Below are 13,143 nucleotides of genomic sequence, written 5' to 3' on the forward strand. Positions count from 1 at the left end.
GGGTAGGATTGCAGGCTAGAACTGTGAAAAATTTTCCTGCTTGATGAAGTCACGTCTGGTTATGACATCTCTTCCAGTGGGCCCTGAGAGATTCTCATTCTAAAAAGTGGGTTCTGGTGCTATAAGTTTGAAAACCACTGTCCTATTTATGACAGTTTCCCACCACTAAGCTTCCACTCTCATGAGAGTTTCTCACTAATGAAAATTTAAACAGTTTTGGTTATCATAAAACATTAAAACTGATCTCTGAAATATAAGAATCTTGATTTATATTGTTAACAAAGTCCTTGGACTAAAAGTAATGTCTTTCTAGCAAATCTGATTTTAGACTGTTTAATTCTTCTAAAAGCAACACTGGTTTTTCACGGATATTCCCACCTTGCACCTAGACGTGGAACAACTTCTGGCTGTATTAGCCAACTGCCAGGAACTATTTCTTTTTCCGTTATCCCCATAATGTACAATGTATACAACATCTAATAGATACAGAATACTGGAAGAAAAACAAGACAGTTAATATATGGAACACATGGTGCGGAAATGGGATTGAACCACCTGGTCTTGCGCTTCCATGACACCACCAAAAACAGTGGTCAACAGGTTCTCCAGTGTTCGGAGTGAAGCCCATATACACTCCCCACTTCCTATAATCAAGTGAACACATCATGCGGGGGGGGGGGAAGAGAGACTAAGGTAAACCATAAATGTGGGACTGAACTTCCAAAGCAGTTAAGGGGCAAAAATATGTATTCTAAACTGTCTCCCTGCCCGCTGCTTCTCTGCTCCAGATTTTTCTCCCTAAAGTGGCTCTCTCAGCAGGGGCACAAGTTTCAAACACAAGTTTGCAAATATAAACATGCATTTGGAAACGTGAAAAGGGTCAGGTGTGTATGTTGGGGGGGGGGGGCTCAATCTGTAGTGAAACAGTGGCAAGTAAGCAAAGGGTTAAGGACAGCCCTCTGTTGCATCTGAACTCCAAAATGATTCAGCAGTGGCTTTTTGGGGAGGGGGTACAGAACTCTATTACACATCTTTGCATGGAGACTGCAGTTAGACTTTTGCATAAGGAAGTTAACCATAACTGCTAGCAACTGGGGAAAATGCACTTCAAAATCAAATGAACTGTATATGGTAAACACATTTCAAGAGCAAACCATGATGGCACTTATTCCAGGGATATGGGATATAAAGTGCATGAAGGTAGTGAAGCATAGGTATGAATTCGGTTTTCCTGCATTCAGTAGTTAAAAGGCACCTTGGAATTCCAGGAGCATTTACAGCAGGGGTGCTCACACTTTTTTGGCTCGAGAGCTACTTTGAAACCCAGCAAGGCCTGGAGATCTACCAGAGTTTTTTTTTACAATGTTCGCGCCATCATAACATATAACATTTATGTGTACAATGTATGTTGGTGTACCTTGAGCCCCACTGAGTATAACAGGACTTACTCCTGAGTAGACATGCCTAGGATTAGGCTGTGAGGCTGCAATCCTAGCCACACTTACCTGGGAGTAAGCCCCATTGAGTACAATGGGCCTTACTCCCGGCCTTTCCTCCCAGAGGCACCTGAAGGGGGGGGGTTGGCACTCCGCGATCTACTCATTTTGCCTTGCGATCTACCGGTAGATCGCGATCCACCTATTGAGCACCCCTGATTTACAGCTATAATCCCCCCCCACTAATGCAGTAATGCCAAAATGGCTACCGCTGCATCCTGAAGTCAGAGAGGTCTCCTCTGGGGATAAACTTCCAAAGCATCAAGGACCTGCACTAGCAAAATCACTGGTGCAAGTCTATGTGAACCCGGGCCATAGGATCTATTCCACAAAGGGAGCTAGGATTCAGCAAACTCTCTCCTTCTCAGAGCTGATCTGCCCATCCCCTGGCCCACAGCCTCTCTCCCCTCCCCATTCTGCCCTCCCCAACCTCACCATCTAGGCGGGTCCCAGTGGGGCTTCAGTCTTCCCACCAGTACTCCAGCAGCATGCACCTCCACACTCTGTTAACATACTTTTTTGTTTCATACCTCTCTAGAAACATAACTAACAGAATTGGTTCCACACTCTGTGGTTTTCACAACTGCAGTAAAGCAATTAACACTGATAGAACATACGCTCTGCCAGCATTAAACCAATTCTGTTAGTTATGTTTCTAGAGAGGTATGAAACAATGTGTGCACGCACTATATTCTAATGTACATAACCAAATGATTTACCTTTATCCTTTCCTATTCCTTTCCTATGCCATTTGCATGTGCGTGTGCACGTGCACATATGCAATACACACACAGGTTTCAATTACTGTGGGCTGGTAAGTCTACATCAGTGCTTTTCACTTTTTGGTGCTTCACACAGGATGGCAGGTGGTACCTGGCCTCATCATCATAGTGGCCATCATATGGCAATGGCCAAACCCTGCTGGATGAGAAATGACTAGTGCACTAATGAGATATGTGGCAATGCAGCAGCTTCTACTTTTAAAACAGGCATGGTTTGGGGAAAAGGAAAACAGAAAGCAGAAGTAGCAACTGAAGAAGCCTCTACCTTGCTACAGGGACAACCGTGGAACAAACTGCCCACTCCTGTGCATGGCTGCTGTTTCGGGTGGCAACTGCAAAAACAGTATCCGCAAAACGTGGTACTGTACTTGAAAAAGTGGTACTTGCAAACAAAACAGAAAGAACAGAAAAGGCTGAAAGGCCCTGGTCAATGTGGTTCTCAGATTTGGGGGGGGGGGGGAGAACGCTGGGATAGAATGTCGAATTGTGACCATTACTTTACACTCTTCCCTTGTTATCCGTACCCAATTAATTCCTGAAAATGGCCCTTACAGCTAAAATCTGGATGAGTACACTTATTACATTAATTTCAGTGGGGAAAACTCTAACTCATTCCAAAACCATTCCAAGCACTCAAAAATCGCCCTAAATGCCTAATAACATTAGGAAAAAAGTGGTGTGGCATGATAAAATAGAACACTATACAGCATCAATAAAATGTTAAGTCAACCATTAAAAGATCTCAGAATTTCTAGCATGACATAATGAGGTTTAGCACCTCAAGTTTTAGTTGCAAACAATGAATAATTCTCTTATCTTTCACCTGTTTTTCTATTTCTAATGAGTTTTTTATCTTTTTCTGTTCTTTAGGACCCATAGCCACAGCAATTTGTACAAAACACAAAAGCACAAAAACAATGTAAAAGTGAGTAATGCATGTGTTTTGAAAAACATAGGGATGTGCTACGCATCAGGCAGTGTGTCTCACATGCATCTTCCCAAGCCATCCTCCAAAGGTCCCTGGAAAGTGCTTCCCCTAAAGACCGGAGAAGCACACCAACGAAAGAGGACCCCTTCTGAACTTCTGCCCTACCGGAGGAGCAATTCAAAATTCAGTTCAACCTCCTGGAATTCCTTTCTGGTCATGCAAGGCAAATTCATCCTCTTCTCTGCAACCATAGCTCAAAGCAGAGGATCGGTCAGCAGAAAGTGGGTAAAATGGGAGGTAGACCTTGCCTCTACAAGGGACTTCCTAGCCACCATTCCCAGACTTTCTACCAAAAATCTTAGTATATTTATTTATTCAGCATTTGGCATATAATACATGGACTTATATATCAGTTAGACTAGAACAAATGTCAATGTAAATGTTTTATCTTCATATAGATAAAGAAGGATGGTCTTGATATGCGCAGTATAGACAAGTGAAAATCCATTTAGCAAATGTACTGATAAAGAGAGAAGAGTGCAATTCAAAGCTATAAAAAAATCAGATCCAGCAATAAACAAACAGCAGCAGCAGCTGAGGTTTTATTCTGTGCCCTTCCCTCTTGATTTCTTTATTGTCTCTGCTACTTGCATATACATTGAATGATACTTTCAGTATCTTGTCCTAACCTTATATTCGCTTGTGCCTGACAAACAGAGCAAAGATAGAGATCTACAGCAAATTAGGCAGAGTTGCCTGGAGACCTGCCACTCTTAGCAGCGCCTAAACTTCAGGCTCCATGTGGATCTAATGTGAGGGAGGAGTGGTTCGAGAAGAATGCTTACTAGGTGGCTTTTTCAAAATCAGGCTGGCAACGGAGCTGCTCAGACATGGGGTGGTCTCAGAAATCCATCTGTTCAGCCAACTTGCTATCAGTTTCACAAGTTCAATTGGCTCATGTCTCTTCCAAGTGGCAAGTCTACTGGGGTTAGATCAAGCCAGTAGAGCACTCTGCTTTCTGTAAAACTATAAGGAGGGGCTCTGAAAAAAGGGGGGGACGATTTTCACACTCTCCAAGCACACATGGCCACCATATTTTTGTTCTTCAAGGCATGGGATTTAAAAGCACGAACACAAATCAGCTTGCAGGATTAGGAGTCAGAGATGTGTCAAACTTCAGGTGGACTGGGGGCCTTGCATAGCAAAATGTTTAGCCTGCTTGATTATAAGAAGCCTAGATCACTGGACTTGCCCAAGGTCTCAACAAGTCACAGACAGCAAAGGAAAGAGGAAAGAAAAAACCCAAGTCTCCCAATCCTTAAGTTTTGATCAAACCACAAAATATCATAGCTCCTCATCTCTGGTTTCCATATAATGTTTTCCTGGCAGCTCTGCAAAGCAAGGTCATATTGAATGAAGTGCCTCCACGATATCTAAAGTTTTTTCCTGGGGGCTAAAGTAACACATGAACACATACTGCAAACTCATCTTAACAGAGGTGATTTAATTCACGTAGACTATGGAATGCATTTTCTTCATAACAGTAGAAACTGAAAAAGTAACTTTCCAACTTGTGTGTGTTGCATGTTTCTCTCATTTTGTTTTTTATAACAAGATATAGCACTTTCAGAAATATACTCCAAACAAAATTGCTTCAATAAAAACACTGGGTACCTAGGAAACCATTTCAATTTTATAGCAAATGGTCTACTTTGATTTGAACACAACAGAAATCTGAATAACACTAGCCACTAAAGTACCAAGAAATTATTCCAAATGTGACAGTTCAGTACTCTAATTTCAGTATTTCTAATTTCAGAGCATTTTCCGAGCCAAAGGTATTAGCGTATGATTTAACAAGCATTTTACAGAAACCAGTAAGCAGTTGTTTTAACACTTCTGTACATTATTCTGCAAGTTTGTGTGTGCACAATTATAGGGATGGATGCATGAAGTTAATTCACACTACAGGGGAAAAGGAAACTCGCTCACTGAATACCAGCTTGCTCTTAGAAGCACCAGTAACACTTCTGAACACAAAATAATGGGAACATAAGAAAAGATTTGCTTCATCAGGCCCAGAACCCACCAAGACCAGCTTCCTGGATCTTACAGTAGCCACTCCCTTGCATCTGGCATTCAGAGATAGGCTACCTCTAAACCCAGAAGTTGCATACAGTCATTGTGACATGTAACTTGTGATGGACTTTTCCTCCATAAATCTGTTCAATCCCCTTTTAAAGACATATAGACCAGGCTCCATTACAACATCCTGTGGCAAGGAGTTCCACATTTTAATTATATACTGGGTAAATAAATATTTCTATACCACGTGGCATGATGTACCAAGTTTCAACTTTCTCAACTCACAATTATGTTTTGAACATATTGATATTTGCCTCTTATATTTTAGCTGCACCTCACCATAGTTATCACAGATCTAGACATGCAAGGGGGAGAAGGAAACACCTTTCTTACACTTGTGAAGCTTCATTCTCCACTCAAATCCACTGGACCTCTCCCCTGATGCTGATCTGGGTTTCTCTTCTGTAGTCTTCCAGATTCAAGTATATTAGTTCAAAATCATACCTGTACAAGACTAGTACTAAAATCTTACATAAGTGCAGAAGAATACTTCCTCATAAAAGGCAGCAGAAAGATGTAAAATACATAAGAATATTTACACTGAGAAGCTGTTGCCAAAAGTTATGAATTGGGAAAAGAAGATAAATAATAAATGGAAAACGTCATCCAAGCAGCAAAGTCTTCTGATAAATACGACATCTTAAATAAGATGTATTTTATATTGCAAGTGAAAGGGACACAGGTGCATAGATATTTGACTCAACAATGACTGAAATGTTCCTACCCCACTCTGAATCCCATATTCCTATACCATGCAACACTGTCAACAGCTAGTCATTTTGCCTACATGTAACAGAAGGCATGAGTAGCCGAATAACCCCTTTGGAAACACCTGCTATGAAGGACAAAGCTGGAGATCAACATATGGAAGGTGCACACCAAGGACAAGTAGCAGTGACCACACAAAGTTGCTACAGAAACCGAGAAAAGAATTCACTCCTTCAAACTAAAAAAGAGTTGGCCAAAAAGGTAGTAGACAAAAGTTAGAAGTGTTGGTCTAACTGAAAAAATAAGGATTATTTCATGCCAAGAGTTCAATATCAGGTGTAGCCATCACCAGATTCAGTAACTGGCATGCAATATTTAATAAAGAGATAAGCTCACAAGTTCAAAGCCAGAAACGCAGCAAATATCTGTACTGCAGGCTCTCTCAAAGTAATCTGCACTGGAGAGAATCCCTTGATAGCCGATTTGTATTGTAGAGAGTTTCAGTCATTCACCATGCCAACAGCCAGACAGGGCTAAATCCACGTGCATCCTTCTCCTGCCCCACACAACAGCTAATCAGAGTTGTTAAGGGCTGTACCTAGAAGTCACACTCACACCATCCATATCCTATTAGAAGAAAAGTCATCCTGCATCTCTGCAAGACAGTTTACTGCATCTGGATGTCCCCCGCCCCTACAAGCAACTCTGCAGAGTTCTTCAAAGGGTAAATCTTTCAAAGCTATGTTTAGATTTTTAGAAAGTCCTACCAGAGCAATCTGGAAAGTCATAAAAGGTATTGTGGGAAGTCAAAACACAACATGGATAGATTGGGGTAGGAGAACTAACCCAAAAACTATACGCAAAGAATAAACAATTTTCCCCAATTCCCTCCCCTGCACCATCTTGTCCCAATGCATTTACCACCTTGATTCCTACCAAGCTGATGTGTTATGCTTCTAAATGCCGTAACACTGATTTCTCTTAGCATTTTTACTCAGACACTCCCCAGAGCATTATATCCCAATTTATTTGTTTAATTATGTGTGCTTAATCAGAATCACAGTAATACATCTCTTTTCAGTGAGCAAAAATCAAAAGGATGGGCAGAGGACAAAAGTCTATAGAATCAGTGAGACGGCAAATCCTAGCACTTTTCTTATTCCCACTTCCTTTCATTAGAGACAAAACAAGTTTGTCTTAACCTGTGTGTCAAGGACCATCTTTAACCCATCACTTCATAGTGAAATAGTTTCATGGCCAAACCAAAAAAGGGGGGGGGGTAAAACAGCTGCTGAGCAGGTGGTGGTTTGCTTCACACAAACTAAGAATGTGAATCCATGAACTGTTTTGTTACTCAGCATCTACGCTGGAGACCATTTTATGAATATATATTTTTTACAAATATCACACAACCATGACTCACTGGGGAAATACCACAGATGTTTCAAAATAGGAATCTGATCATAAATAAGGTTAACATCTGATGAAATATGTATCCTGTGCATGGCACACAGGACAAACAACAGAGCTTTGAAAAACCAGGGGCAAAGTATGCTGGGGATCATACTATGGTTTTCACACATGAGTATTAATACTACTGTTATTAATTAAAGATTCCTAGGCATACCCTTGCCAGGTACCTAAAGATCTGATAATGACCCCTTCAAACATCATTTTGCCAATAAAGAATAAGAAATATACTTCCAACTATGATCAACCCTCCTATATCTCTCAGGTCATCTTGTATAATAAGAGTCAACTGGTCTGTGATGTTTCTACCTCCTTTCTTTGCTTTTTAAAAAGCTAAGTCTTTGCAAAATTACAGCACAATTTGAGTCATGCCTACTCAGAAGTTCGACTGTATCCAGTGGAGTATACTACAAGGAAATAAGTGCAGAATTGCATCTTTAATAAAGCTAAACTCCAATTAAAGTGACAGGAAGAAAAAGGACAGATACTTTTCCCACTACACTGCATCTCCAAGGTATCCATCAATAAGCGGGGGGGGGGGGGGGATCTCAATCAAAAATTATAGTTTTTTCATGTTGATTCTGTAGTTAAGATCAGGGATTCAGTATTTTACCTTAAGGAGACTGAGCTGTGAGCACAGAGAAATTAACATTGGAGGTCCTTAGATAACCCAAGCAGCATCACCATTCAGCTATATTCCTCTACTATAAACATCTATCCTTAATCCAATTTTATATTTTTCATACTAAATTAGAATCATTGTCAAAGTCATAATTAAAGAAAAAAGACTTAATTAAGACCAGGTGCAGTCCACCCTACCACACTGCACATTGCTTCAGTCCCCTGATCCATTCATAGCTTTTCAAAGGAAACATATTGGCAACATCCTCAAACATTACACACAAGCAGAAGTTGTTCTGCTCACACAAGTAAAATGATTAAGGCTTTAATCTTACACAGAGTTACCTGCAGGTAAGTTCCACTGAAATCAGTGATACTCACTTTTGAGAATACAGTATATTTATAGGGTTGTACTACCCAGTTGTTAATCAACTGAGGAGTTGATTAATCATCTGCCTTTAAACAACTGGTTTAGCATATTTAATTTAATTTTCATATTACCAGGATCAACAGAGGTGCCTTTTGAAGATGCTGAAGGAAATTCAAAATAATCAAGAAATGATTAAACTCAACCAAACATTTTAAGAAGCACATTTAGTATTTGCTTTCGCTCTTTTACATGCCACAGTAAAAAGAACCTTTAAAAAAAATATAATCTCAGCTAGCAGCTCTATTTATTAAATGCTCTTACAAATTAAAATAATGACGCCATTAAACAACTAATAATATAATTGGTTAATCTATGAATTAATGCAATAGCAGCTATAGAAGTGGGGCTGGTGAAGATGAAGTTGAACGTTTTTCAAATATTAAACCCTCAGACAACAAGACCAAGAGCTCAATCCTAAGCTTGCACCGCCGGCGCTCCACCAGCAGTGAGAGTCGCAAATGTGCCATAAACCATGTTCGCAGCCCTCAGCGCCAGTGCTAGCTCAGCACTGGCTGGTGCTGAGCTAGTGCCGGTGGATCACTGGCGCTCTGCGGTCGCCAGAACCACCAGGCAGCGAAGTGGTAGGTGGAGGCATGGGGGGAGGCAGGGAGAAGGCATTCTGGGGCAGGGGGAGGGCATGCTGGAGAGAGCAGGGCAGGAGGGAGGCAGGACCAGAGGAGCTCTGACCCTCCAGAGCCTCCACGTTGGGCTGTGGGTCCAAAACAGAGGCTCTCGATTCTATGGCAGCCCAAGGGTTGCCACAGAATCAAGTAGCCCCACTGCGGAGCTACCTGCCTTACTTGGTAGAAGGGGGCGAAAGTCCCCTTCTCCCAAGATGCTGCCAGTGCTGCTCAGTAAGCACTCAGGATGCCACGGCAGCCATTTTTGGCGCCACAGCTGCCCCATGCTCTGGGCAGCATAGGATTGGGTTGAAAGTCATTTATTCTATCACTGGAGAACACAGGTCAGGCAGCAATGATTTTAATAACAGAGGGAAGGGCTGCGCTAAATATTGGAACTGAAAGAGTGGACAGTGATACTGTATTCTATGTATGTAGGGTGTGTACAAACCTACTTCTTGGAGGGTTTACCAAAAAAGCAAGATAGGGATTTTTTGAGAGTGTTTTAGGTGTGTGACCTAACTTGAAATTGGCAGCAGCCGGGGGGGGGGGGGTTAGATGAACCACTGGAGCCTTTCCAACTCTATAATTCTGTGATTCCAGAACACTGACAGGTGTGGCTCTAATTTCATCCCTGCATCTTTGCTAGATGCCAAATCCCTGCATCCTCCATAGAGTAAAAGAAAAAAAAAGGGGGGCGGCATCTATAAACACACACATCTATAGATATGGACTTGAAGATCTGTGCATTATTGTAGCAGGTTTTAGATCATAATTCAGAGAATGTTCACATCTACCACAAATACAGGACTAAAGTTTATAGGTCTATTGAAACAGACACTTTTACACGTGCAGTTTCAATAATCTGAATAGTTAATGCAGATAAAGGAACAGTCACGTTTATAAAATATCTCAAGTCAAAGTTGCACTCTTTTGTTACCTTTAGCAGTAGACTGAAAAGTAATAGCTTCTAGCTTAATCATACTGGCTAATTGACCCATTTGGTCTCAGTGCAGAATGTCTAGCAAAAAGGTTAAAAAAAATCAGTATGAATCAAGAGAACAGAGACCTCTTCTGGTTGTTTGTCATACCACATCTCAACACAGGTAAAACAGTAAAAATTGCAGAAACTGTATACAGAAGTAACTTACGGTGAGTAGTATCCCAATGACCAAGCCATTCTTTCACCTGGAGCTGAGTCCACATTTTTCTCTCTCCTTTGGCAGACAAAGCAAGCCTCCTCACCCTGTCCCAGCTCCCTACCATCATTGTTGCCTTTGACAGCAACAACCACCATAATTGCTACACTGGCTGTTCAGGGGCACCCATACTGCTGCCTTTACCTCCTTCTCTCCATCCCACATCTGGGAGAAAGCAGAAACATAGAAATGTGGAGAAGGAATGTGTTGTGGAGCAGAAACGTCCAAGTGTTTAGGACTCATGAGTGAGTAAAGCAGTGGAAGTGCTGTGGGATCCAGGCCTCCCCCCCAAAGGACTAACTGAGTTTTGAAACTCATGTTAAAATGGGATGCGAGACTGATTCCATATTAAAAAGTACTTTAATACAGTTTCTAGTTGCTGTGATTGTAAAAAATCTGTTGAATTCCACTGACTTGTGTGTTCCAATGGCTCAGAATGCAAAATGTTAAGGCTTACTATTGTGTTTTAAAATCAGTGTAGATTAGTTTCTCTCATATTTTAAAAGGCCTAATAACACTTTTCCACCTGAACTGCCAGCATCAATTCTCCTCAGTCTTATTGTGCATCTTTTACTCATTTACATCATGCATTCCCTTGTTTATGTATTTAGATGACTATACAGGTGGAGCCTATACAGGTGGAGCCTATTTTTAGATGACTATACAGGTTCGATCCGCATATAACAAAAACGCATTGTGCTAAATTCCATAGAGTTCCGCAAAAACGCTGCAGCCTGACACTTGGGGCTGGAAGGAAACTAAGGCAGCTGTTATCAATCCCCTCTGCTCCACTCCTTTGCCTCCCCCTTTCACAGGTGGGATGCTCTCTATCCACTCTATCCTTCCTGTGCATAATTTTGTGTGTCTCAATCATGTCCCCACTCAGGCGCCTCTTTTCTAGGCTGAAACGCTGTAGCCTTTCCTCATAAGGAAGGTGCCCCAGCCCAGTAATCATCTTAGTCGCTCTCTTTTTTTAACCTTTTCCATTTCCACTATGATCATGCTAAGATCATGCTCTTGTAGCAGCAAGTAAAAAACCCACTGCTTGAATATCTTTTAATCACAATTTCCCTGACATTCCCTGACTTCAGACCAATTTCCCTGACCAATTTCAATTTCCCTGACTTTCCAGAAAGTGGCAACCCTGTATATTCTGTGAGCTGCCTATATTATGCAACCTGTATATATTATGCATATTAGGCAAATTTGCTTAAATTTTTTCTGTTTTTGCTACTCACAAGGCAGGGCAGAGACTGATGTATGACACTGAATGCCATTTCCTATAAATCTTATTTATCTCTCTATATATTTAACAAAACCTCAAAGGATTCCAAGTTTCTCAAGGTACAAAATTCTGCACCCGTACGAAATTACAATCCACAGAGACAGGCAGTGAACTGCAGATCTTGTGAAATGATGAAAAGAGAGCATGCCTAACAATAACAGTTCAAAACTGAAGCAATGCTACAGAGATAATCAGTTACAAAAGAGGAATGCACAGAGGTTTGGACAGTTATTATTTTTTTCCTTTTTCAAAAAAAATTTTCCTTTGTATTGCACAGCACTGACCCCATGGGGTCCAAGTAATCACTTGGAGCTTCCTACAGCCTACACCAACAGGATAACGACCAAAGCTCCATTCAGAGATATGATTCAAGGTATTAAAGAATCTTTCAACACGAAGTTCTTCATGTTGTTACCCTGCTTATCAGTTCTGGAAAATAACTGCATACATCTTGATTCAAAAGATACCTGGAAGCAAGTCCTATTTGTGTCAATGGGGCATGGCTTTCAAGAAAGCAACTCAGGATGTGAATGCTAATCATGTTTCACAAGTGTTGATCCAGAATGACACAGAGAACAAGATTTGAGCAGTTTCAGTACAACACCATTTAACAAGATGCAGTATTCAGACCTCTTCTGAACAAATTGATCAGTCCCTCCCCATCCCGCTCCCATCCCTTTAAACTGGACTGCCTACTATTTCAAAAGATACTTAAGTTACTGGCTGTTTTATCTTCTGCTGTATTTTGTTATTGTTTTTATTGTATTTGTCATTCTACTAAAAAGCAGGATATAAATTATTAAAATAAAACACTAAACAATGTGAAAGTAAGTAGATGATGCAGCGTCTCCAAACTCCACAGTAGTAAGACACGCACACGTGGGCTTTGTCTCCCAGGGTCCATACTCAAGTTTATTTTACCTGTCTCTGCATCTCTTCAATCTGCCTCTGGGGTATGCTTTGAAGGATGTTGTATGTCTCAGACATCTTTTCTTCAGGTATCACCACAGAAGCTCTAAAAGCAAGAGTGTGCAAAGGAAAACAAGGAAAATTGTAGAAAATGCCGGATAACACAATTCTATCAGCCTGTCTTTATTGCCAACTCTCCTTTGACAATACAAATTTCTGTAAAAAGCAAGTGTGTCTCTTAAGCCATTTCTGCCAAATGTTGCATGTATTCAACAGAGATCAAAAGTATACAACTGTGGGCCAGGCAAAAATGGGTTAATTTGCTAATTCGTTGATTTATTTAAATTAGAAAACTTTTTTCCATAGAGCCAAACTGATTAAGCCAAAGTCCGAAAACATATGAACCTAAAGAAAACAGATAGACACTATATACTTTCCTGTTCAAACACCACCACATTTGGGCCAAAAGCACTGTTGGCTTCCCCCTCCTTCCTTCCCCCCCCCCATATCCTAAGCAGATAGAGCAAAAAATCAAACAAAAGTCACTTCT

At 40.9% G+C, this 13,143-nt stretch overlaps 1 protein-coding gene across 1 annotated transcript in view; it reads right to left on the minus strand.

Moving 5' to 3' along the window:
* Nucleotides 1-13,143, minus strand: part of EXT2 (exostosin glycosyltransferase 2) — a 111,855-nt gene that overhangs the window by 67,254 nt on the left and 31,458 nt on the right. The window contains exon 7 of the mRNA XM_066636555.1: nucleotides 12,606-12,699. Within this exon, the coding sequence (XP_066492652.1) occupies nucleotides 12,606-12,699 (94 nt within the window). The remainder of the gene's footprint in view (nucleotides 1-12,605; nucleotides 12,700-13,143) is intronic.

Source organism: Tiliqua scincoides, chromosome 1 (assembly GCF_035046505.1).
Source record: "Tiliqua scincoides isolate rTilSci1 chromosome 1, rTilSci1.hap2, whole genome shotgun sequence".
Classification (NCBI taxonomy): domain Eukaryota; kingdom Metazoa; phylum Chordata; class Lepidosauria; order Squamata; family Scincidae; genus Tiliqua; species Tiliqua scincoides.